Raw genomic sequence first — 25,263 nt, forward strand, 5'->3', positions numbered from 1 at the left:
CATTCTCATATGACGGTGCAGATATATGCTGCCTATGAGTTCCTGACAGCTGCACGGCCACTCACAGCCACAATGTGGGTTACTTTCATTGATTCAGGTCAAGGATTCCATTAGACATGCAGGGTTAGGCAGTGGCTTCGAAGAAGAGAGAGAAACGGTGCACATCGCCGGAAGGAACCGCAGTAGGTTATTTATCCAGCATTGCGTACCAATGGTGCATGTCACACCGCGTTCGATTCGTAATTTGATCCCGAATTCTTCTTCTAGTATTCGCGATTTTGGAAGTACTGTTCCAGGTAGTAATATTTGGTACCTTCTGTTCCTGTTGCTTTCTTGAGCTCTGCCATGCATGCTTCTTTCTGATAGACTTCCAGATTAGGCCATCCATGTTTGTGATATATGGACTGTAAAAACTCTGCAAACCCTTCAGGAATTCGGTCGCGGTCAGTGTATCGCTTTGTCCAGATTTGAACGACGCGATTACTGCTATGTGGGATGAAGTTCAGCTTGATATAGTGGTTCTTCAACATGGCGAAGAAGTGGCGGACCGGCCAGCAGGGTCCCCACTCCACGTCCATCGAGTCATCGTCATCATCATCATCATCGTCATCGTCGTCCTCGAAATCAACAGGCCCATCGTTCTCGTCGTTACTACCGTCGTCGGATGTCGGAGGCGTTTCGTTCTCGCTGGTGTCGTCTGAAGCTTCGACATCATCCTCTTCCTCCTGTACAACAACGACGCTTCTGTCTTGTTCCTCCTTTACTTCCCCCTCCAAAGGATACATCAGACGTGATGGCTGAGGATCGCACGCCTTGATAATCTCCTCCGGGCAGTCCATCCAATATACCAGCCCAGTTCTGACGTCCAACAGCATCACATATTCGCTGATGTTGAGAGCGTACGTAAGACCGACGCAGTATTTGGGAATTATGCCGCCGAACTGGTCTTCATGGCTCTCCGTCTCGATTAGTAGATCTTCTCTCTCTGCGTCCTCCTGCTCCTTCAGCTCGTCCACTGCCTTCGTCCAGGCGTGGAACCGGGTGCCTGGCAAACAGTGCGGCCGTGCTGTGTAAGGCTGGTCATCAGGAAATGGCAGATGGCGTAGCAGATTGATGACTTCTGGATCCTTGCCTAGACGATCCGCGACTTCGGGAGTCATATTGGGCCAACCGCCGGGAGGTGGGTAGATGATGGACGCGGGTACATCCATGAACATCTTTCCCAAGAAGTCATAGAAGTCGCAGATGGCGGCGATGCACTCATCGCGCGAGTAGATTGGCTCCATGGTGATGGATGGGACTTGAGTGGCAGTAATCGAGTTAGTTGACAAGAGAAGCCAAACCACTATATGTATGCAGCCGTGCCGCTTTTATGCAGATGCCAAGCGCGTTGGAACTGTCACGGATGCACTTCATCCAGGGAAAAAACTGTATAGGTCTGGAGCCTACATTGACTTTTGGTTACCGACTTTACATGCGTTTATGTTGATGTAGGCTGCAGACCGCTTCAGCTTGTTCGACTCAACCGATGGTGTTTTTCGATCAGCGGAAAAGACGAAATCCACATGAACCCGCAACGTTCGCCTTTTTGGTCCGTCTCACACCATGAGCTTATCGACATCGTGTTTTGGTATAAATGCAACTGTTTATGAGAGCAAAGAAGAAGGGAAGGAAAGCAGCGTTTTTATAGCTTCATCTTGTGTTCAGCTTTCATGCATACCTTCTGCTCATGTTTTGTGATCCTCTGGAGAAGGGGAGCGGAAATCCATGTACTGATGTCCTGTTGTTTTGAATCCACCCGCAGCCTTTTGTGATGCGGATGTAGTAGCTTTTAAGGCCAGCGACGGAGACAGGAACATTCATGAGCCTGACGAATTTTTCAGTCTTCAGACATGAATAGGCTTTCCTAGTTTTTTGATAATAGATTGAGTGAAAGAATGAGAAGGATGAAGGACGCACGAGGCCGGCGACTTTTATAATTTCCAAGGGAAACTTGACTGCTCCATGTCTCCTGAACCTGTACTTTTGAGACAGCAGAGGGAAGACTCATAGCAAGAGCGAGCGTTTGCTTTTGATTCAAGCGAGCAGAGCATCGATCGACCTGGATTTCGAAGCAGAGGCGCAAAGACGCACATGGCCCAACTTGCGGAAAGCTTTGGAAAAACTCATGGGTTCCAGTAGGACTACTTTGGAAGCAAAGCCTCGGCGAAGGTAGTTGGAAGGAAGAAGCTCCAGCTCAATGGCTGTAGGTCTTATACGCTCGCGAGGCCCAGGAGCTCGAACCAGACAGCATAGAATACTGCATGACAGTTTTCTAGCGAACAACTGCAAAGCCATAGGAATGATCGTTTGCTTCTTTCTGACTAGAAGGACGAACATGCTGGGTTCCGTTGCCCGTTTCGAGAAGACGAGCAAAGCCAACATGCATATTGCTAACTTGTTTCTAGAACACACCCAGAACAGAGACATGCGTAAATGCTGGTATAGTTTTGTGACATAGCCAGAGTATATCTTCATTTCGGGAAATGAGGAACATGTCATTGCAAATGATGTTCGAAGTTTTGGTAACACTCAGCAGGCAACTCGACGAGACATGAACAGAATCAGCACGAGTTTGGAGTTTCGCTGTACAAGTGTAACCATGAATATATCTTCCAGATTATTTTGGACTTTTCGAGGAATAGACCGACACGGTCATAGGAAGCTCTCGCGTTGGTATTGAATCGAGAGGAAGGCGCGGCCAGCAGCGCACACATGTAGAACTCTTGTTTTCGTTTTGAGAGCAGAGTCATGCCCTGCCCATGATATCTTTTTGGGGGTAGAAGAGTTTTTGGTAATTGTTGAAAGAAGAGAAGCAAGATGCGAGACAGAGAGCGGTTTATATAGTGCAGAGCTGCTAGCGCGTGGTCACCACATGCTCCAAAAACGGAGGTTACGCAGAGCGATGATGGTGGTGATAAAGTAATGATGATGGTCATTATCATAGGTATCTTCCCGTCTACGTACCCACTTGCGAAGTCGCAGCTCATAGCTCATCTCTCTTCCGCCTTTGTCCACTTCCTTCCTGTTGTGCCGGTGTTTCCTGCGCCTGCGCCTCCTCACGCTTCGCACTCTCCACATCCTCCTCCCACATCTTCTTCTTTGGATTTCTCGGCTTATCGCTCTCCTGCAACACAGTCCCGTCGCCCAGTGTGACCGGTCCTTCGTCTTCATCCTTCCTCGGTTGTCTGAATTGAGGGTGGTCGGGCACCTCTTCTTGCTGCTGTTGTTGGTTTTGTTCCGCCATCTTGCCTACTTGTTGCGAGTATGAGCCTTGTGGACTAGGATCCTGGCCTTGTCGATTCACTCCGCCTCCGCGACCGACAGGTATGTAGTGTCCTTGGGCGTTAGGTTCGCGTCGGGGTATGCCACCTGTTGCGCTAGGTTGGACGATGAGGGTTCTTGAGGACGAGGATACCGCGACGCTCGAGGATGCGGCTGAGGATGCGGCGCCGAAGGGTAGGACGGCGAAAAGGATGCGAAAGGTAAGTTTGACTGGCCAGATGATGAACCAGGTGAGCGGTCCGTATAGCCAGCGACGGAATACAAGCCAGATGATAGTTGTTATGAGGATGTAGAAGGTGGTCTCAAGATACCACGTGTCGCTCTTTGTGCTCTTCAGGAGTGTCGAAACCAAGTTCTTGCTGTTGGCTAGTAGGGTGTTCAGATCTGAGTACTGCTCCCCAAGGTCTTGTAGTGCGGCGTTGGTCTGTTCGAGTGTTTCTTGTGCGAATCGTGAGCGTGATAGCTCGTCTTTCATCAACTGGGCTGTCCGGCGCAGAGCAGATGTGACGTCTGAGGAGGCTTGCGCGACGACTTCGCCTTCCGATAGCCCTTGTTGTTGCTTTCTCTGGCGATATGTGGAAGATGGGGTGGAGGAGCCTGATTGTAGGTTGGAGAAGAGGAGTTCGCGTTCTTTGAGCTTTGCGCGGTCGGCGTTGTGCTTGGCTGTGAGTTGCGCTTTCCGATATTGTGATCGCGATCTGCAGGAACGTAGGGTTAGCATGCCATGCTGAAGGAAATGACAAGGAAGAGTGTGCATCACTCACAACTTCAGGTCCTCGGTCAATCTCGCAAGTAGCACAGCAAGTCTACTCCTCTCGCTGTCCTTGCTGCTATCCCGTCTTCTTCCTGTAATGCCTCCTTGTGATGTAACGTCCTCGACCTCTTGCCTCAGAAGTTCAAGTTCCTCCTCTATGCCCTTCAGAGTCTCGTGTATCTCGGCACTGAGTTCCAACCTTACGTCGCCTTCGTCAGAATTGTCGAGAGGCTGCGAGCCTGGCTGAAAATCTAGCTTGGCTAGTCGTTGGATGAGTTGGCCGACACCTTTGTTGGCTTCGGAAAGGGCGCTTAGGCGGGTGGTGAGAGTGTGCGTGGTGGAGGGGAGAGGTGCCATGGTGGCTCGGAATGCGGAGAGAGTTTGGTCGATGTATGTAGATGGCCTATGACGGAGATGGCTACGGTGGGCCGTTTGGCGGGGTGTGAGAGCGCAGCGTGTCTGGACGGCTAGCCGTAGCGTGGCCCGCAGAGAATCTTGAGCACAGACATATCGCGAAGAGGTTGCGACGAGCGTGGGACGTCAATTGCAGCGCATTCCCGAATCACCGCCTATTGGTAAGTAGTCGCATCGGTTCATCATGCGTATCCTCTAACAAGCCATAGTCTGCATCGCCAACCCCTCCGTGCTCCACCGCCGCAATGATCACCAGATTCCTGACCGACGTCCGCGTTACCTTCAATCCCTTCTCCCCGCGCTCCAAGCCCGCCCGCCTCTTCCTCTCCCTAATACCACCGAATGCACGTGCAGATGGCATGAAGATTGAGTCCAAGATGCTGCCACGAGACAGCAAAGAGCCTGCCAGTTTGGGCGTCAAGTTCAGTACGTAGACTTTCGGTGCACCTTGAGCAAACGCTAACATCCGCGTAGAGGATGGCAAGGAGATGAACCTCGACCTCAGCAACATGCGCATAACACAAGTCGTCGAGGAAGTGGATAGACATTCAAGGTCACTGGCGCGTAAGGACGAGTTGGCAGGCAACTGAGCGTTGAGCATAAGGACATGAATGTACATATATATCAAGACACAGAGCATCGGTCGGCGTCACGGCAATATTCTGGGTTGGGCTGAGACGAGGCATTGATGATATTCCTCATGGGTCCATATACCGTCGTTGGTCGGCGTTAATCATGCACGTTTATCTATCATCTGCAGTCATTCCCATGCTCCAATGATATCCAGACTTTTGTGGTCATCACGGCTCCCGTTATATCTAGTTGGACGGGGCACCGGAGATGTAGAACCACTTGTCGATGCTGCCATCGATGGGGGCAGGTGCCTTGTTCTCGCCCTGGGGAACGTTGAGGGAGCTGGCATCGGTGCGGTCGGGAGAGTGCGAGACGGTGGTGTTGGTGCTAGAGCTTCGTCAGTACAAGTCATTCAGGGTAGGCTGGCCACTACTCACAGGCTGATCTCGTCCTTGGGGGTCTTGCCAGTGACAAGCTTCTCCCAGGCCTCGGCACACTCGCGGACAATGTCCATGGCGTACTTCTTGTTCTTGCACTCGCCGGAGAAGGCGAACTGGTTCTCGGGCTTGCCGTCTGGGATCTTGTAGATACGGAACCACTCGTTTGTGGCGCGGAGAAGGCCGGGCAGGTGGCGCTCGACGTCCTCGACATCGTTGAGCTTGGGGGCCAACGGGTCGTTGACGTTGATGACCATGATCTTCCAGTCGGTCTCGCCCTCGTCGAGCAGAGCCATGACACCGAGGACCTTGACCTGGATGACCTCACCGGGCTTGGCAACAAGCTCGCCAATCTCGCAGACGTCCAATGGGTCGTTGTCACCCTTGGCCTTGGTCTCCTGGTGGACAACGTTGGGGTCCTCCCAAGTCTGCACAGCATCAGCATTGGTGTATTGTCCGATATCGGGGTCGCGTCAGCATACCTGAGGGAAGGCACCGTAGTTCCACAGGTAGCCCTTGTGGGGGAAGCAGTTGCGCACGAAGCGGAGCTTGCCCTTCTTGGTGTCCTGCTTGATGGGGTTGAGCTGCTCCTCCTTGGAGATCTGTAGCGACAGTCAGCGTCTTTCGTTTCGCGCAGCCGTACGCAGGCCACGGCGCAACCAATTGGGGCCGACGCACCTCCATCTTCGCGTTGGTCCAGCGGGGCACCTCAACAACCATGTTGAGGATGGTCTGCTGCTCGTTGGCGTAGAGCGGGATGTCGTGCCATGGCGAGACGAGCTGGCCGTCTTTCTCGATGTAGACGCGGTGCTCGAGGGTGTTGGCAGCGCCAACCTTGCGGGTGGTGTAAGACATGGTGGATGGGGTCTTCGTGGCAGCTGTGTGGATGGCTGTGGAAGAAGAAGCTGTGGAGTTGAGATGGCCTGCAAGTAGACGAGCCCTAGAGTTGATTTTGTCGTTGAGGGGTCTACTAGTGGGGCTCGCAGGCGGGGAGCTGTGTTGGGAAGGCGCCACTGTGACAAACGTCACCGCCGACTGTCTGCATGGGACAGCCGTCGCGGTAGGGAAGGGGGGCTTCGACCGGGTGATCAATCTCTGGGCGGGACAGAGCCGCAACAACGATTGATGGATGAGCATGCAGATGGCACCCGTTTAGTAAACTACCAGATGGAAGCGCAGCCGATTCTCCTCTCATGCGAAGCCCAGACCGAGGATCAGAAAACGTCCGCAAGGTACGGGAGCGGAGACCGGAAGCTCCAACTTTTTATGCACGGACACCGAGGCAGCTTGTCGCTATCGATTTCTGAGCTTCGTCAAATTGCCATGAATCAGATTGCAGTCACATGTCTTTCCTCATCATTTGAGCTTCCTGTGATAACTGCAGGCTTCACGTCTCGCTATTCAGGACCTCTTCTAATCACGAAAAAAGAAAGTTGCCGCTAACGCGCTATGTGGCTGCCAGCCAGCCACCCACCTCAACATCAGTACAACTTATTCGGCCGCCAAAATCCAGGAGCCACCGTATCGTTTTCTGGTCTCGAATCCTGGACCAGCTCAATTTCAGTTCCGGGGTGTGCTTCGATACCGCCGTATATGTCAGGATCACCATCAAGGCTATACGACAGGGGCTCTTCTAAAAGCCCTCCCCAGTTCTCGTCATCATGCTCCGTTCCGTCATCGTATTCCATTTGACTTCCTTGGTCTTGATAGTTTTCTTCGAAATGGTATGGACCTTGGAAAGGTTCTTCTTCGCGATCCCATTGCATATGAAATCGCTGACGCTGTGCTTGTTGTTCGTAGATGCTCGGGCCAGCAAAATTTGGCATCACCGGTCTATCATGAGACTGATCCGCGAAGCGTACAGTGGGACCCTGCTGAGCTGCATGATAAGTGTCTCTCGTACTCTGCCGCAGGTTCGACTGTGGATACGATGGGTGCGTCTCCTCGGTGCGTCTCCTCCGCGACCCTGTGGCCAGACGTCGTTCGTGGAAGGTATCGTTGCAATGCCGCAAAGCCACCCCCAAGTCAGAAGATGTCGGTAATCTTCCTTCTCCAGCAGGACTGTATTCGCTATGCGGGTTTTCCTGTCCATACCCGGACGGAGCAGTCATCCCCGAGACTGAAGCCGAGTCTGATCGATTATTCTTCGAGGAGCTGGGTAGCTGAGTGCGATGCGTGCCCATAGCATGTTTGGGCGCAGACGGTGGCATTGACGATGGCGAATGAACATTGTCAGGCGCGCGTGCGTTCGCAGATCGATCGACGAGGTTCGGTCGTCGCGGGGATGAAGTGTGCTGCGGGAAGGACTGCGATCTCGACGCTCTGCCATGTGATGGAGCCAAAGACGAAACCCTGAAGCGCTCGACAGGCGTGCTATCTGTTCTTTGCTTCGTCACTGGAGGAGGCCGGGCTGGTAGTTTGAAGCTATTACTCTCATTTGCATTTTTGGTTTCGAACTCACCATGAAGGTCTAGGTCGCGCGAACTGGTACGTATGTGAGATATGTGAGGGCGTGCTGGCGCCGTGCTAGGCGCTCGAATTGACTCTGACCAGGAAACGTAGCTATTACTTTCATGGCGAGGGCCTCTACCTCCAAAACCTAGATACAAGGCTTGGCCTGTAGCCTCAACAGTTGGGATAGCAGTGTCATCTACCGAGGATTGATCACGACGACGCCGCTTAGCTTTTGGTACAGGAAGCTGCGGTAGAGTGTTTGTGTCCTTGTCAACTAATGCCGGTCGTGCTGAGGTAAAGAAAGCGGAGATCTCTCCTTCCTTCATCTGTTCATTGTCCTTCTTGCGTTTCTTTTTGGACGCGTCGGTTCGAGGGACAGGCTCTGGTTCGTCTTTGTGCTGCTGCAAGAACTTCATTTCCGAGAAGACCAGATCGGGCACTGCGACAGGTCAGCTGGGTAATGCGGGGAAGACGTACAGGAAGATATCATTCAGGCTGTAGTAAGGGTGATGAATTACTCACATCCGCGACCCTTGATTGCAGTAGATGTTCGTCCCTTGTTGAAGAGGCCTAGCTGCTCCCGTGGCTTCAACTAGTCCAATCGTCAACACTCTACTGTATGCTCCAGGCGACCGCATAGACATCTTACGGTCAGCCGATCCCCAGATACGTTTGTGGCCTGGAAGGTCTGCATGACACCAGGTGCCTTCTCGCCGTTCTTGCGTCGAGGCTTGCGTCGCGACTTCTTTGATTTGTCCTTACGATCGCGATGGGCATGGGGACCTGGCGGATACTGTGGCTCATACCGCTCTGGACGCGTCTTTCTACGAGGTTTGCGCGCATATCGACTGCTGCTAGAGCTGTCGCTGCATGTCGCCTGGAGCGCCTCGTCAGCACTATCCTCCGCTGGCTTATGCGGAGAGGATGCAAGTGGACGGGGATCGAGGAGGGAGCTGTCTGATCTGCGGCGGCGCTTCCGTTTAGCAGGCTCTGCGGTCTGATGAAGGTTATTGGGCTCGCGCGGTGCTTCCGGTTGCACTGTCTCGTCTAGCCACTTTCGTATGTCCATGCTGTCCTGCATCCTAGACGAGCCGTGCCGTTAACGGAGTCTGGTTCGCCTCGCAAGTCTGGTGGGTCTGAGATGCTCGAGGGGGCCTGACAGCAGATCGTCGTGATAGTCGCTCAGTTGCTTGTGTGACGGTAATCTGGGAGACGTTCAAGGTGACAAGGTCTCATCTGGATGTTGCAGCTACCTGATAGGCTACGTCAGACAGCCAGACAGAGGATATGGCAGGTGCAATGGGTGCTGCCATTGTGAGGCTGCCGGCATCGCCGAAGCCACTGCATTGCTGGAGGAAGGCACGATGCATTGATGACGCCAGTGCATCGTCAACCCTTCAACCTTCACGGTGTGGAAATGAGGCCATGTTTTTCGTGTGTGTGTTCCTCTCCTTACTTCTATTCGGGCTGCAAGATGCTCATATCATTGGATGGATGGTATTGCCATATAATCGGTCCCCGAGAGCGAGACGTCTTGGCACCGTGCATCGTGCTGCCGCATGCGCTGTGCCGCTATCGCAGGGAAATGGCTGCGATGGCTTCTCGTCGCCGACTTGCTTGGAGATACGCAGAATGAACACAGATGGATCGGTTCAGTCCGCGCTGCCTCGGTATATCTCGGTAAACACTGCCGATTTGCCCGCTTTCTGTATCCGATGGTGACGACTGTGTAGTATGTGATTTGATGGGACATTCTGGCCTGTCTCAGCGCAATGGACTTCGGTCGTATAAGTGCGAGCAGTCGTCTCATTAAGCACGCTCAGCTTGCTACATCTTGACGTCGCGCGCACGAGCCAGTTCGGGATGCAGAGCCCTGGAGGGCCTGGAAGTTAGCTAGGCCCGATCCCCACACCGTCAGACTAAGGATGGCGACTCTGATAAGCTTCTTTGAACCACCATCGTCTGTCCAATACCTGTCCGCCATTGACCTTTTCGTCACAGCCCGATAGTCTTGCTGTAGCCACGGGCGCAGATCGCTGCTGTCTCGAGCACGCAATCTGTCTATCCGCAGGCTTGTCCATGCACGTATTTCGCAGTGGCCCAATGACGCCGCCGCACTCCTGCCGGCACTCTGAGCAGGACGATGGATCGATGCACCTATCAAAAAAATCGTTTTCTCTGGCTCGTCAAGGGCCCTGCAATTGGGCCTCCCCGGTCTCAGGCTAACGTGGGCTGCATATACCCAGCATGAACAGACAGACACGGGACAGGCTAGGAAGCCAGCCAGCCGACATGTATGGCAGAACCAGTATCTGCACCCTGTCCATCGTCAGGTGCGGGCTCCTAGACAAGGCATTGGGACCGGCTAGCTGCGAGGGGCCAGTTCCGTTTGCCTGCCTGCAGCCCAGGTCCGAACTACCAGACCCCTTGGCTTGACTGGCTCGACTGGCTGGAGAGACACATTGCACCCCGTCGCTCGTGGCCATCCACGTCGCTTTATAAACCGGGCCCTCAGCCCTCCAGTCCGTGCGCGCAACCTATTACTTGCTTGCAGCCTAGCGCTCTTTCACCTGGTGGAGGGGTACTCATATCGTCGCTTGCCCCGCCAACCTAGACGCTTCACTATCTCTGCTCCTCACCCTGTGCCATCACTTTCTTGCGACAGCCTGCAGCCGACTCTCCCTCCTCTAACTCTTCAGAGCAATCGCTTGCGCCATCATCACCAATACAGCCTGGTGCTACAAGATCAAATGTTCGTTCCGTCACGTTGCTACATACTGCCTGCCCGGGAAGCCGCGATGGATTCCTCGCCTTCCTGCACTTTTCCTTCACTCTACAACTCCTGTCACTACCTGTCTTGAGCTTCTTTGTATCGCGCGCCTTGTTTCGAGTTGCGAGAGCTAGTATTGAGACCGTTCAGTGTTCGACCCAGACATCACTCTCACCATGTCTAAGCTCTTCATTGGGTAAGTACGCAGCCTTTCCATACCGCGACCGCGACTGACCCTTCACAGAGGCCTCGCATGGCACACCGACGACCAAGCTCTCCGTCAAAAGTTCGAGGAGTTCGGTCAAGTCGAAGAAGCCGTAAGTGACACGCTACTCGACGAATGTCGTCGCCAAGGTCGAGTCAATGCTCACATCGTCACAGGTCGTGGTTAAGGACCGCGATACTGGCCGCAGCCGAGGCTTTGGCTTTGTTCGCTATGCCCAGGACACCGAGGCCGATGCCGCTATGCAGGCCATGAACAACGAGGAGTACGTCTCTTCTGCCTTCACGTACCATCCAACAGTGGGCATTGCTGACTCTCCCAGATTCGACGGACGTAGGATTCGCGTCGACAAGGCCTCCGACCGCGCTGGCGGTGGTGCTCCTCGCGGCGGCGGCTACGGAGGCGGTGGCGGCGGATACCGTGGAGGTTACGGCGGTGGTCAAGGAGGAGGTAAGCTTCACTCAGCCTACCTATCGCGGTTCTATACTAACTATATCCCCAGGTTACGGTGGCGGCGACCGTGGTAAGCACATGTCACCGTTCTATTCACAGTGAGAAACTAACTTGATAAAAAGGCTACGGCGGCGGCGGCCAGGGCGGCGGCTCTTGGGGACCTTCTCAAGGCGGCGGCGGCGGCGGATACCAGTCTCGCGGCGGCTACGGTGGCGGTCAGGGCGGCGGCCAGGGCGGTTACGGTGGTGGTCAAGAGGGTGGCCAAGGTGGTGGCCAGCAGTGGTAAACACCTCGGCGGACCCACGTCCTACAGTCCTGTGCTCTCAGAATGACCAAAGGTACGAACTTTCTAGTTGAGGGCAAGAACGCTCCTGGGATTGGAGCTGGCTTTACACGATGGAGATCTTTTGGACGTTAGCCGACACTGCTCCTCCTCGAATGAGCATCATCATTCACATGGACGTTTCATATCATGTTTAATGGCAGTAGAGGTGGTTGGTACTGAGAGATGAGATACCCATTGAATCAGGAGGTGCTGCTACTCTGTACTTGTCGCGCTATGAGGGTTTCCGTTCTTTGTGCACTTTCCTTACGGGCTCTTCGTAGTCATGGTGGCTTGCTACCTACCCAAAAGCTGTGTCATTCCAATGTAACCTTGAACTCTACCAACAGACATGTCAGCAAAAAGCAGATTACACCGCATTCCAAAAGCAAGCATGCTCACTCACATTCGCCTCGCAAACAGGTACAACAGCCGGATCGGTGCGTTCTGCCTGAGGATCAATGAGATCACATTACCGCTGTTGCGATGAGGCTCTGCGGTCTCTAACGGGTCCCTCCACAAGACGCAGGTTCGTGGCGATGCCAATTCTCCTCACCACCCAACACATGAGATAATCTCGACGGCACCTAACCCATTACTTAATCGCACGCACTAGTCTCGCTTTCTGCACATGGAAAATTCAGCAGCCAAGGCAGCGCATTGTGACCACATCTGCATATTGCATACATAGCCGCCGGCCAGTCCTGCTGCAGCTGCAGCACCAACGCAGAGTAGAAAGGCAGGTTTCTGCAAGCGATAGCTGGGCTGTCTGCGGGGAGTCAGGCGCACTCCATGCTGCGTTTTGTATAGTCCTCGCGCACACACTTCCGCATCCTCGAGTGCTTTGCTGCTGCCTGAGGTGATCTTCACTTTTGGCGTCAGGCGCCAGGATGCGACGTCGAATGTCTTGGGCTGAGGATGCACGCTGACAGACGACCCCTCCACACCCGTCTTCTACTATTCAACGACTCGCGGATATCCAATACTTCATCGCATTCATTTTGCTTGTTCTTCAGCCGGCTGGAACGACTTCGAGTACATCATGAAGAGTTGGAACGGGCTGGAGGATGCGACGGCGCCGGTCAAGCCTGGACGGACCCCGACGCGGTGGCGCGCACTGCTTTCTGCGACCTTCGTCACACTCGTGTGCCTCGCGGCAGTGGATACCATCTTCCCTGAATTGAAGAACTGGGATCTGTCCTCATTTCTAGACATTGAGCCTGCGTTGCATGATGCCGCCTTTGAGTGGTCCGAGGTATGTTGAGAGAGTGTTCCCTGAGCGTCGCACCGCACACGTGGTTCTGCAGCCACCCTGGCCCGCATCTTATCAGATCGAATGATAGCCTCGATCCAAGTCGCACAGCAGGTGGTTACTCTACTTCCGGGAGATGTCTTGGGCGCATGCCGGAGCACCACAGACGACCTTCGTCATCAAAAGGCTCAATGAAAAATCTGATTGTGATTGGTGGCCTGACCAGATCCCATTCCGGCTCACCAGCATGTCGCTCTAGCCAAAGTCCCAGCACCGTATCAACAATAAGCGAACCGCAGCTCTCTATAAATTAGTCCAAGAGGGTGCTTCAGCATCATAATATCGACTGGTGGATGCAAGACTGACCAAGCTCCAGATCACACCGAGTGAGCATCTAGAATTCCACAAATGCTTTGGCCAATTTGAATGCGCAAAACTGAGCCTGCCACTGGACTACTTCAACGGGACCTACCCTGATCATACTGTGAGCATCGCTATCGTCAAGCTACGCGCCAAAGTATCCGTAGATGATCCCCGGTATGGTGGCCCGGTCTTGTTCAACCCTGGCGGGCCCGGAGGATCAGGTACATCAGTTGCGCTCTTCTTAGCAGGAGGGCTACAACAGATCATAGACTCTAACGTTGAGACTTTCACCCCATCGCCTGACGCAAGATACTTCGACATCATCGGCTTCGACCCTCGTGGAATTGGTTGGACAGAGCCAGTCGCTCGATGCATGCCAGATCAGCCTTCTTCGTGGTCTTGGAGCTTGAGGGAAGAGACCGAGGGCCTTGTTGGAAGCTCGGATGCAGCTCTTGGCAGACTCTGGTCTATGCAACATGCCTTTGGTGCATCTTGTAAGCTTGCCGAAGAGAAACAAGAGGGACCGGATATCAAGCAGTACATGTCTACTGCATTCGTTGCCAGAGATATGTTGGAGATCACCGAGAGGCATGCCGAATATGTGGCGAAAGAGGTCGCTCAGAAAGCTGCACAGAGGGCTGGCAAACGTATTGGAAGCCACGGCTCCACGTACGCTCCTGGAGAGAGTAAGCTGCAGTACTTGGGCTTTTCTTACGGGACTTTCCTCGGATCTACATTCGCGTCCATGTTCCCGGACCGTGTTGGACGTATCATTCTCGATGGAGTCGTGAGTTCGTACGACTACACCCACTCGATGGGTAACGGAAGTCTTGTAGACGTCGAAAAGGCCATGACTTCTTTCTATACATTCTGCCACAATGTGGGTCCCAATAGATGTCCTCTAGCTACCGCCAACTCAAGTGTTCTCGACATAGAGGAGCGCACGCAAAACATTATCGCATCGCTATACCACAATCCGCTTCCCATTGTCTCGGCAGAAGGCCCAGAACTCCTCACTTGGTCCACCATCAAATTAATTCTCTTCAGCGCTACCTACCAGCCGCGTCTCACATTCGAGTTTGTAGCCGCCAGCCTGTTCGCCATTGAACAAGGAGTTGGTAGGGAAATCAACGAGATCGCCGAAACCTTGCGCTACAACCACGTATTCTCTTGCCCTGTCGACGGCATCGAACCACTCGAACAGCCAAGTTCCCCTGTTTCCACGACAGCCATCCTATGCAGCGACGGAATTGATCAAACCCATCTGACTAAAGAAGAATTCGCCGCATACTGGGATATCATGGACGAAGTTTCGCCAAACTTTGGTTCCTACTGGTCCATGCTACTGATGCAATGTGCATCTTGGAAGATCAAAGCCAGCTACAAGTTTGATGGTCCTTGGGGGGCTAATACATCACACCCTATTCTCTTCATCAGCAACACGGCGGACCCGGTTACACCTCTTCGCAGCGGACGCTATATGCATAGTTTATTCCCTGGAAGCAGCCTTATGATTGGCGATCATGCAGGACATTGTTCGATGTCGGCACCCGACCCGTGCATCTTGAGTCGCGTGAACACGTACTTTCAGACGGGTGAGCTGCCCTCTCCAGGGACGGTGTGTGTGCCGCCGCCTAGCGAGTACAGTCTCAACTCCACGGATCCAGATAGTCCTTTCTACGACCCTACTTTGGGGAGTGCGAAAGTGGCTGCTATGCAGGAGGATGATGAGACTTGGGTGCGGCTACACGATGCTGGTCAGTCGTTACGGAGGCAGGCTGTTGCGAGTGGTATGTTTGACATGAACCTTCCGGGTGGTTCAAGGGCAAAGCGCGTTATGCAAAACATGTTGAAGCGTCACTATTAGGCTGGGAGTAGGTATGGTTGTATGTAGATGCTTTTCATTTCTATCTCGAAGTCCCAAGTGACTCGTGTGGATATGGCTCATCCTTGGTCTAGCACACGGCAACTAAACTTCGGCGTCACACACATCAGTCTGTATCCAAAACGAAATTATCAAAGAAGAAGTTACCCTACTCTTCATGATTAACCCCCATTCCGATATTCCTTCTCCAGATACTCCACCCAGAGGTCTTGGTTTCCCACTTGTTTCCGGAATTCCTTCGTATACCAGTCATCAGCACCGGTCACTTGATACGGTGCCTCCGAAATAATCAGTGTTTCCAGTGCAGGAAATATCCGCAATGTACGCATGTTCTGTTCGATAGGCTCGCGGAGTCCCATGGCTGGATCTTCAGATTGAAAGGCGTCCCAATCAATATCGATATGCCTAATCAACCTTAGCTGTAACGGCGTACACCGCTTCCGGAGTTTTGAGAGGTCGGATAGGTCGAACTCGCGATGTATGAAGCGTGCAACAGGGTAGATGTGTATTGCGAAGTAGGCATGTGCGGTTTCGGCGAAGATTTGTCGTGATGCACGGGATAACTCGAGGCGGTCCCAGTAGAAATGGGAGTCATGTTTCCAACTCCTTGCGCTGAGCTCAAGAGCTAGATCGAATATCTTGTTGCGGATCTCAGCTGGCAGGCGCAAGAGAGGGGAATGAAGTTGATTGCGCTGGGCACTGTTGGCGGTCAGCATTTCACACTCAGCTGCGCACTACTTTTAGTGAGGTATGAAACTAACGTTGCGAGACAATCTGCGCTGGGTACGAGAGTGGGTGGTCCTTTGCATTTGTTCATTTCGAAAGACGTGCAGGCTGGCAGGGTGTGAGTTGGGAGGTAGGAGTTTCAGATCAGTCGAATTGGAGTGAGGTTGTTGAGGAAATTAAGAGCGTAGGTTGAAGAGGTGGTTGAGATTCACACATGATATACGGCAATGTGAGTCACGCCGCTAGTGCATGGAATACCAGTCAGGCATGATAAGTCAAACCATAGATTACTTTCTTTCGTCATATTATTCGTTCTCCCGTGTCCACGTTATCAGCACTACCTTTGAGTCAGCCGTAGCAGGATCGAATTTGGTTCGCCTATCCTCCGCGACCAGACTTCACGAACCCACACGCAGAAATCGACGCATTGGCATCACTTGTCAGCATCCATCCCAAAGCACCAGATACACTCTTTATCTTGCTGGGTCTCGATGGCTATGCGTCCGGGACCCATTGCGGAGTGCTCAAGTCCTCATGCATGGTGTACGTGAACTTTAACCGCGGATTCTCCATCCAACCCCTAAGCCGGATTTCACACCAAAGTCGAGGTCTCGTCTCTTCGGGTGCCCCGGAAATATGTAACCGCCTCAGCCCGCTGTGCGCAAATGGACAGTATTTGCCTGGTTTTAGGCCCACTGCGTGATACCAGCTAAAAGCAAGGGCCCCCAGCATACGGAATTGAGATGGTGTGATCGGCAGTACGAGGCCTGACCTACGCGGCGGGAGTTTTACCACTGACAATGTAGCGTAGTGATATGGGAGGAGTCTCAGTTCGAAGTACGCCGCGGCGGTCTCAGCGAAGACCTCGCGCGAGGATCGAACAAAGAACATACGATCCCAAAAGTAGAGTTCTTCGTGATGCCACCGCCATATTTCCGTAGGGACGAGTTCAAGCGTGTAGGCGTATATCTTGTTACGAACCTCAGCTGGTAATCGCAGAAGAGGTGACTGGATTCGATTCCGTTGAGCACTGTTGACTGTTAGCACCTGTGTTCGTAGATAGTGAGGTCATGCGTGAGCAGAGTCCTATTCAATGAAATTATACTTACATTGCGAGGCACTCTGCGTTAGGTACGAGAGTAGGCGGGCCTTTGACGTTGGGTGTGATGATGGGCGGTGCAACACCGTTGTTTACATCGGCGTGATGGCGACGGGCCAACGTTGGGTCAAAGGGTTGAAGATTGAGGAACGACATTCTGACTGCGGAAAATGTTGAAGGTGCAAGGTGACGGAAAGGTCAGGGGAAAAGCTCTGGATGTGAAGGCGCTAGTACTTTATCGGCTAGTCACGCATGATGAGGTTCTTAGGTATGTAGCACAACGCACCGCTCAATCTCGCACGTCCACAGTCCGCTATTTTGTATTCACTATATATTGTTCAAGGGGCTACTGTAAGTCATACACGAGGGTCTACCGCTGTAGAAATGACCAGTATTTGTACGTGTTCGAGCTCGCCTCAGGAGGCAAGTACTGACTGAAAACTGCTTCACCCAACAGGCGGTTGGATATACCCGCGCTGTGTGGAGCAGACTTCCAGCCACTTCACCCAAGGAGAAGTCTAAACAGGTTTGCAGCCTATATCAAGATAAAACCATACAATGTGGACCTCGGGATGATCTAATGTCCACGTAGGCTCAAGAGTGTCTAGTTTCTTGTTCTTTCTAGATGAGGTGCAGTAGAAAAGGCTCACTAGCTGGTAACCAGCACTTGCCAAACGAAAACAAATTTAAGCTAACAGCGTACTTACAGCCATGCAACACAGCGCTCACCTTCCCTAAAGCTCCCTCATACTAGTGACCACCTTCCTCGCACTATGCTTCTTCCCCGCTACTCGAGCCCTTACCCTTCGCTTCACATACTGCTCCCAAACCGCTTTACCGGCAAGACCTAACAAGAATGCTGCACCCATGATGATCAGCGTCCCGCCTACCACGTCAAAATCGGTGAGATCATCAACGAAGGTCTTGTATATGAAGTACACTAGAAGGACAAATAATGATATGATCACAATGGCGCCAAAGTGGGTCGACATCTGTACAAGAGTGAGAGGTGGTGATGGGAGTACACTTGGTTGTATTGTATCTTGGTTGAGACCAACTGAATTCGTTGACGATACGTGGCGGGTCCGGTGAGCTTTATTATAAGAGTCGCGTTGTGTGTTTTTTCATCCAAGGCACATGCCGAAGTCACAGGTATGACAGCAAATATCCTCCTAAACACATGAGCATAGCAAACAAGCGTATGAACAGAAACCTCGATTTAACAATAGACTACTATACAGCCAATCCAACTTCAAAACGCCCAGTCACGCCGCAACCAAATTTTGCGTGACAAATATGCACTCCAGATACGATTCCCATCAAATCCAACCATGCAAGTCAAAGCATCTACTCGTCATCCTCCTCCTCCTCCTCACTATCCTCATCCATGCCCTCCGCAGCCTCAACCCGGAAGCTAGGCGCCTGATCCACACCCAGATAGCTATCACTAACGAGATAGCACGTCAACTCATGGCTACCCGGCTTCTCGAGCGTAAACTCAAGCACAGTCTCCAACTTCCTCAGAATAGGCACCTTCTTAATCGCAAGTAGCGTATGTTCCTTTTGGTCACCCACGACCAGCCACCAGCTCTCCGTCTTGTCGGCCGGGTAGAAGGGCGCGTGGACTTCCATCTTGGGCTCCTCGTCTTCTTCGATGTTACGCGTGATGCGTACCTTGAGTTGGGCGGGCGAGTTGGAAGCGATGGATTCGGGGTCGACGAGTTCGTGCTCGATTTCGATGTTGGGGTAGAAGTTGTTTGTGAAGTTTGCAATGTCGGCGAGTTGGCGTTGGTCGACGTCGAGTGCGGAGATGAGCTTCTTGTAGTCTGGGTTCTCGTCTTCGTCCATGGCGTTGATGAAGTCGTCGACGTCGTTGATGCCGAATTTTTGGGCGGCCTTGATGGTGTCGGCGTCGAAGTGGGGGATCTGCTTGAGAGGAGAGTCCTTTTGCCACATTGCTTGCACGACCATCTGGGAGAGTTCCATGGCGGACATGGCGTTGAGATGAGCCTCGGATGAGAGAACGTCGACACTTGCGCTGAGGATGTTGAGGACCTTTCGCAGGACAACTTCCTGGTCTTTGGCCAGGTCGACGGGGAGCTGCATGCGTGAGAAGTGAGCCTGCAGAAGAACGAAAGCCTTGAAATGCGGCGTCTCGAAGTTGGGCTCCTGCATCTTGAAGGGAACGCGGTCGTAGATGCGCTGGAGGATGTGGTCCTCGTGCCTCCGTATCTGGATGTCCTCGAATTCGGTGGCAGCTGTGATGATCTCCAGTACACCCTTGAGACTTGTCCTGCCGTTGAGCGACATCATCAAAGTCTGCATGGTGATGAACGAAATGTTGTAGTACGCCGCAATCATGCACGGGTTCAGAGGTGTGATCGCATCCTCGTCTTCATCATGCTCGATGAGGTTGGCATCGGTCAGCTCCTTCAGGGTCGACTCAACCATGTCGGACAAGTGCGCGCTAAGTCCCTCGTGCGACGTGTCGTGGAGGTTGTAGTAGCTGGGGTTGGCGAGTAAACGGCGGTAGAAGTATGTGTATGTTGACCAATCGACGGCTTCTTGTGTTGACTCAATCGTCTTCGCGCTGATCTCGGCAACAAAGGCGTCGTGAAGGTAGTCGGGAAGGTAGCTCTCAATTGGAAGAGCCTCGTTAAGGAACTTCTTGTAGTATTCTCGCTTCACCGCAGGCAGCATAAGCACACCCTTCGCTGACTTGTCCAGTCCAACTCTGCCGGCCTTGCCAAACATCTGCAGGATATCGCTAATGGGGTAGTCGACGTATCGATGTTCGCGGCCCTCGTAGAATTGAGTGCCTTGAACAATGACGAGATGAGCACCGCTGTCAATCTCCCAGCAAGAGTCGCGCGATACGATGAGCACCTGGATCGCGCCAACCTTGAAGAGATGCTGAACAGCCTTCTTGTCGAAAGAGTTGAGAGCCTCGTGGAAGTATCCGATACCATGAGACAGCGACGAAGCCAGCGCTTGCTCATTGATCTTCTCAAGGATCGGTTGAATCTCAGATACTTCAACGTTGAGGAAGCGATCCTCGTCCTCGTCAGCTATGCAAGCGTTTAAGAGGTCAGCAGCGGAATTCCTGGCTTGCTTTCTGTTCGGGACGAAAACCATGGCCGGCTTATCTGGAGACATTTGCGTGATGGCAGAGTAGGTCGGTCTCGCCATAGCCATCATCAAGGATGGGAAATGGGGAATCGTGAACGACTGAATCTTCAACTCAAGCGGTACTGCTCGGATGGCCGGGCTGAAGTTGTAGATGGTGTGCTTGGTCGCACCGATCCATTCACCGATATCTCGTGCATTCGACAGAGACACGCTTAGTCCAACGATGCGCAGCTTCGACTCTAATTGCGTTGCCATTGCTTGCATACGGGAGACAACAATCTCGTAGACATGGCCGTTTGTGCCACCAAGCATGTGCAGCTCATCGGCGATCAATAGAGAGACGGACTGGACGTTCTTCCGGCGCTGCCATTGACGGGAGAGTGAGTCCCACTGCGAAGGAGTGGCAAGAATGAGATCACCCCTCTCAAGCAATCGCAGGTCTGCCGTAGTCTCACCAGTGAGCTTGACAACGTCCTTTCCTCCACTGAGACCGGTCAACCGCTCATTCCAGTTCTTGTACTGGTTGTCGACGAGCTCTTGGAATGGTGCTAGGTAGACGATGCGGCCTTCGTTGTTGGTAGCCCAGTGTCGCAAAATGGCAAACTCAGCGCAGATGGTCTTGCCAATGCCTGCCGATGCGCCAATGAGAGCATTGTCATCCGTAGTATACAAAGTGTTGAAAGTCTGTGTCTGAACTTTGTTGAAGCGACCGATGTTCTCGTACAAGCCCATGTATTCCTTCCTCTTCATGGCAGAAACAGGCAGAGGTTGCAGATCGAGAACGGGAGTGTGGGCAGGGAATTTCGCTGGCAGAATAAGTTTTTGGAAAGAGACAGCGAGCTTGGTCTCAGATGCCATCCATCGGTCGGAGAGAACGGTGATGAAGTAATTCGGTGGCATGGGCTCGTCGATGGGCACAGTCATCTCCAGCAGATGTTCGTTGGCATCGCCATCGGAGTAGTCCCTTCGGAGGATGAATGTGTCGTGGAACAACACCTGCTCGCCGTCACAGTCCTCGACCAAGATCCAGAACGCCTCCGAGGCTCCGTGCAGCTCTGTGTCCCAGACGAAATCCGGTCGGATCGTCAGCTCCAGACGAAGTAGTGACCTTGTGACTGGTCTGGGTGTCGCTTCTATCTGGAGGCGCGGGAACTTCTCTACCAGACCACAGACAAGTTTGCCAGCCTTGGGCATACCCAACAGCTCACCCATGCTTGGCGGGTCGAGGCCGAAGTAGCTCGACCAGCCAACGTCGATTCGCTCAGCCTTTTGCACAATGTCGCGGGGGCACGTGGGGAATTGACGCAGGGGGGTCATGGTTGGCCACATACGCTTCTCAGCCATCTTGCACATGTCAAGAGCCAGCTTAGCGACTTGCGACCAACCCTTCTTGAGACAGATCTCAAAGATGGCGCGAAGAATACGCCCAGCGGATTGTGTAACGTAGACCAAGTCAGCCATCAGCGCCAATCCTTCCAGCTTAAGGCGAGAGATATAAGCTTGGAGCAGGACGTTGATCTTGGCTTGGGCTTCCTCGAAGCTCTCCTTGACTGGAATCGGGACCTTTCCTAGTAGCTTCGCAAGCTCAAGCTTCTCATCTTGACGGACCGGGATGTACTTGAACTCTTCACTGAGTGCGAAGACACGGAAGAGCTCGATAGCGCTGATACCGGGCTGGATGTGCATGTTGTATGTCGCCATGGAGTTGTGGGTGATGTAGTAGTGGGAGGCAATTCTTCCAAGCTCTGTGGGGTTGAGCATACCGGTCTTCCTGTCGTACTTGATCAGACTGCATTTCTCCAGTACGTGTGCAGCGGCGTGAACAAGGTCCACACGTCTTTGCTCGAGCACAGTATCATTCTCGTACTCTGGTCCAACCCGGTAGAGAGCAGGTGAACGGAGCATTCGGACGAAGAGGTACGTGTAGCCGAGCCAGTCAACCGCTTCGTCCCTGTTGCGCACGTTACCCAGAACAATCTCAGCGTTGAGGTTATCTGCAAGCTTGCTGATGAGCTGCGACTCGATAGGCAACTGCTGGTTGAGCAAGGATAGGTAGTACTGAATCTCAGACTGTGTGGTGATGATGATACCCTCTCCGTAAGTATCGTATTGAGGTCGACCGGCACGACCCAACATCTGCAAGACATCCTGAGGGCTAAGTTCGACCCAGCTACCCTTTTCGGGGGAGTAGATCTGCGTTCCTTTGATAATGACGGTATGCGCGGGTAAGTTAACACCCCAAGCAAGTGTTGCTGTGCACACTAGGACTTGGATAGAGCCATCGGCGAAGAGATCTTCCACGGAGGTACGATCTGCTCGGGACATACCAGCGTGATGGATACCGAAACCATAAGGCATGACGTCCTTTAGGTCCGCGTTTTGAACTGACTCAGATTCTTCTCTCAAGATCTCCCGACTGGCAGCATCTGACCGAAGAATCTTGCCTATTGACTCTTCCTCGAGTGCCTTGTCACGGATGTACTTCGCAGTCTTGGCGGTTTCCTTTCGGGAGTGCACGAAGATAAGCATCTGATTGCGATGCTCGCCAACCTGTTCCAAAACCTTGGTATAGCAAACGTCGTTCATCGTCTTCAGCTGTTTGATGGCCTTCTTGTCTGTAACACCAATGAACTCCTGCTTCAACGGACACGGTCGGAAAGTAGCGTCAAAGTGGAAGAGACCCTTGTCTGGGTCGATACGCAGGAAGCTCGCAACGTCGCGGTAGTTGGGAAGAGTGGCACTCAAGCCGACAATGCGCACATGATCACCAGTCTGCTCGCTGCGTCGTAGAGTTCTACTGACGATACTCTCGATGACCGGACCACGGTCGTCGTGAAGAAGATGAATCTCATCAATACAGATGAGGCGAACGAGGTTAATGTAGCTAGTATCAGTAGCCTTGCGGGTAATGACATCGTATTTCTCAGGGGTGGTGACGATGATCTGAGTTTCCGCGATTTGCTGCTTGGTAAGTTGGCGATCACCAGTAAGTTCAGAGACCTTGATGCCGTATGGCTCCAGACGCTTGCCGAAGTTACCGACTTGTTCTGCTACAAGAGCCTTGAGCGGGGCAATGTAGATGATCTTGAAGTTGTCCAGCGCAATCTCTCCAGTCGTGGGGTTTCGGTGCTTGCCGATCTCGCGAAGCATTGTCAACATGGCTACATTGGTCTTTCCAGAACCAGTGGGTGCGCAAATCAACATGTTGCCGTCATCGTTGAACGCTGTCGGGAAGCACTTCGTTTGGATACGGTTGAGAGACTTCGAGTTACCGAAACCAGGACGCGCCCAATCTGGTAGCTCGGACGTAGGCATGAGTGCTGGCTCGTTGGGGTCGCGCTTCGCTTTCGGCGCAGGGACGTGGATCTCCTCGTAGCCCTTGAATTGGCGGCGCGTGGATCCTTGAGGCAGCTTGACGCTTGCGTTCGTCATGAGATGGTTGCCCTGATCGAACACGATGTTGTCCAGATTTACCATTCGGCTCGATGGTTGTAGACCGCCCACGATACCCTCCGGTTTCGCGTCGGCCATTTCCACGTCGTTTGGCGCATCTGGAAGGCTGATATCCTTAAGGTTGAACTTCATCTTATTAGTGCCAGCGTCAGCGCCATCTTCAGCCTTGATGCCAGTCTCTCTTGCGCGCAGCTCTTGCAGAATCCGTTGCTGACCGGCAGCCCTCATCTCCCGCTCGACAGCTGTTCGCTCATCGTTGTCTTCAGCAGCCCTTCGCCACCTCGTAACCCACACGACCCTATCGCGGTTGAGTACGAGTTTCGCGACCAGCTCGTGGTGTTCGTAGTCGAAGAGATCCATCAGGTCGTTCTCAATCTCACGGAGCTCCTTCTCTTCGCCATCTTCCGAGACTCCCGCGAGATGCTTGAGCGCTTCCTGTGTCTTCTCCTGCTGGATATGCGCATCCTCGTATATCTGCCCAATCTGCCGTTGCAGCCAGTAGGCGTCGATCTCGTGTGCGGGTATAAGTTGGTCTGCGCCGTTTGTGCGGTCTGCGGTGGCCGTGTCGCCCTGTATTATCGTCTCTTCGGTATCCGCGAAACCTCCACCCTTCTGGTCTTCGTCCTCGCCGATCTGCTCGATGGGCGCCTCTGCTTCGTCTTCTTCGTCCGAGGAATCGGCATCTCGCACTTCGAACGTCTGAGGCCCGTCTTCATCCTCCTCTTCGTCGTCGAATACGACGGCTACACCTTGGTTGTCGCCCGTGTCAGCACCATCGCCGTCTGCCATCTCTTCGTCACCTTCCTCGTCGTCTTGCGCGTCGTAGTCGGTGATCTTCTTGGACAGGTTCATCAGCTCGTTGAATTCCTTGCCGCCCATGGAAGTACCAAGAAGGTCGTCCACTTCCTTCTTCTTATCGAAGTCCTTCATGGTGTCATCCTTGAGGTATTCGAGGACCGCATCGGCCGCACTTCGCGTAGTTGCAGGATCGACATCGCCGAGAGATCTGCTCACGAGGGTTGTGATGAGGTCGAAAGTCTGGCGCGTCGCAGGAGTCCGCGGCTTATATGTGAGGCCTTCGATATTGAAGTCGGCTGTCGCAGTGGCTCCAAACGCGCTGGTGCCATCGTCCCGTTTCCGCTTGCGCTGCTCTCTCTCGAGAACATCGCCACCCTCATTCAGATTTCCGCGCTCAACGCCAGGTCCCTTGAGCTTCTTTGTCGCCTGCGCATTTGCGCTGTCACGCGCTGTGCGTCCGCCCATGTCTCTGATGTTGATGCGACCTGCCAGCGACTCGGGGTCGCCAGTGTGCTCATCCTTCCCGCGGTGTGTGAAACGTCTGTCGGCCTGCAAGACCAAATTTGACATGGCCGCATACTTGTACTGCCCGAGGTTCTTCTGGTCGTTCGACATGGTCGCGGTGGGTATCGTGGGTTTGCGCGGCTTGCGCTTTTGGGATCGCCTTCTCTAGTCGGCGGCGCGCAAATTAAGGACTGTGTGCGGCGAGTTATCGTGTCGCCGTGTCCTCTAAAATGAAGAAAAGGAAAAGGCCGTGCGATTGATATAAGTCGGGCTGTGGGCGCGCCCTAGGGTTGGTTATATAGTGAGAGCGCTGGAGGCAACGACCCGAGA

The 25,263-nt window shown here is 53.2% G+C and overlaps 9 protein-coding genes across 9 annotated transcripts; 3 read left to right on the forward strand and 6 right to left on the reverse strand.

Annotated features, from left to right (window-relative positions):
* Positions 1-263: 263 nt before the first annotated feature.
* On the reverse strand, positions 264-1,286 carry J4E85_009288 (uncharacterized protein; the record flags this gene model as incomplete). The annotated part of the gene is made up of 1 exon (XM_051473512.1): positions 264-1,286. The coding sequence occupies one exon, from the start codon at positions 1,284-1,286 to the stop codon at positions 264-266; it is 1,023 nt and encodes a 340-aa protein (XP_051322717.1).
* A 1,739-nt stretch (positions 1,287-3,025) lies between these two features.
* J4E85_009289 (uncharacterized protein) lies at positions 3,026-4,435 on the reverse strand (the record flags this gene model as incomplete). The annotated part of the gene is made up of 2 exons (XM_051473513.1): positions 3,026-4,022; positions 4,089-4,435. The coding sequence occupies 2 exons, from the start codon at positions 4,433-4,435 to the stop codon at positions 3,026-3,028; spliced, it is 1,344 nt and encodes a 447-aa protein (XP_051322718.1).
* Positions 4,436-4,737: 302 nt separating this feature from the next.
* J4E85_009290 (uncharacterized protein) lies at positions 4,738-5,082 on the forward strand (the record flags this gene model as incomplete). Its single annotated transcript, XM_051473514.1, has 2 exons — positions 4,738-4,918; positions 4,967-5,082. The coding sequence occupies 2 exons, from the start codon at positions 4,738-4,740 to the stop codon at positions 5,080-5,082; spliced, it is 297 nt and encodes a 98-aa protein (XP_051322719.1).
* Positions 5,083-5,310: 228 nt separating this feature from the next.
* On the reverse strand, positions 5,311-6,357 carry IPP1 (Inorganic pyrophosphatase; the record flags this gene model as incomplete). Its single annotated transcript, XM_051473515.1, has 4 exons — positions 5,311-5,452; positions 5,503-5,930; positions 5,985-6,104; positions 6,181-6,357. 4 exons carry the CDS (start codon positions 6,355-6,357, stop codon positions 5,311-5,313), a joined length of 867 nt encoding a protein of 288 aa, XP_051322720.1.
* Positions 6,358-7,972: 1,615 nt separating this feature from the next.
* Positions 7,973-9,025, reverse strand: J4E85_009292 (uncharacterized protein; the record flags this gene model as incomplete). The annotated part of the gene is made up of 4 exons (XM_051473516.1): positions 7,973-8,028; positions 8,072-8,395; positions 8,479-8,548; positions 8,606-9,025. 4 exons carry the CDS (start codon positions 9,023-9,025, stop codon positions 7,973-7,975), a joined length of 870 nt encoding a protein of 289 aa, XP_051322721.1.
* Positions 9,026-10,902: 1,877 nt separating this feature from the next.
* On the forward strand, positions 10,903-11,688 carry J4E85_009293 (uncharacterized protein; the record flags this gene model as incomplete). The annotated part of the gene is made up of 6 exons (XM_051473517.1): positions 10,903-10,922; positions 10,971-11,043; positions 11,108-11,214; positions 11,272-11,399; positions 11,452-11,472; positions 11,525-11,688. 6 exons carry the CDS (start codon positions 10,903-10,905, stop codon positions 11,686-11,688), a joined length of 513 nt encoding a protein of 170 aa, XP_051322722.1.
* A 1,078-nt stretch (positions 11,689-12,766) lies between these two features.
* On the forward strand, positions 12,767-15,206 carry J4E85_009294 (uncharacterized protein; the record flags this gene model as incomplete). Its single annotated transcript, XM_051473518.1, has 2 exons — positions 12,767-12,979; positions 13,353-15,206. 2 exons carry the CDS (start codon positions 12,767-12,769, stop codon positions 15,204-15,206), a joined length of 2,067 nt encoding a protein of 688 aa, XP_051322723.1.
* A 179-nt stretch (positions 15,207-15,385) lies between these two features.
* On the reverse strand, positions 15,386-16,041 carry J4E85_009295 (uncharacterized protein; the record flags this gene model as incomplete). The annotated part of the gene is made up of 2 exons (XM_051473519.1): positions 15,386-15,923; positions 15,986-16,041. 2 exons carry the CDS (start codon positions 16,039-16,041, stop codon positions 15,386-15,388), a joined length of 594 nt encoding a protein of 197 aa, XP_051322724.1.
* Positions 16,042-18,396: 2,355 nt separating this feature from the next.
* Positions 18,397-25,044, reverse strand: J4E85_009296 (uncharacterized protein; the record flags this gene model as incomplete). Its single annotated transcript, XM_051473520.1, has 1 exon — positions 18,397-25,044. The coding sequence occupies one exon, from the start codon at positions 25,042-25,044 to the stop codon at positions 18,397-18,399; it is 6,648 nt and encodes a 2,215-aa protein (XP_051322725.1).
* Between the last annotated feature and the right edge of the window lie 219 nt (positions 25,045-25,263).

The sequence above is a fragment of the Alternaria conjuncta genome (assembly GCF_024043145.1).
Source record: "Alternaria conjuncta strain BMP 0040 chromosome Unknown scaffold_16, whole genome shotgun sequence".
NCBI classification, from domain to species: domain Eukaryota; kingdom Fungi; phylum Ascomycota; class Dothideomycetes; order Pleosporales; family Pleosporaceae; genus Alternaria; species Alternaria conjuncta.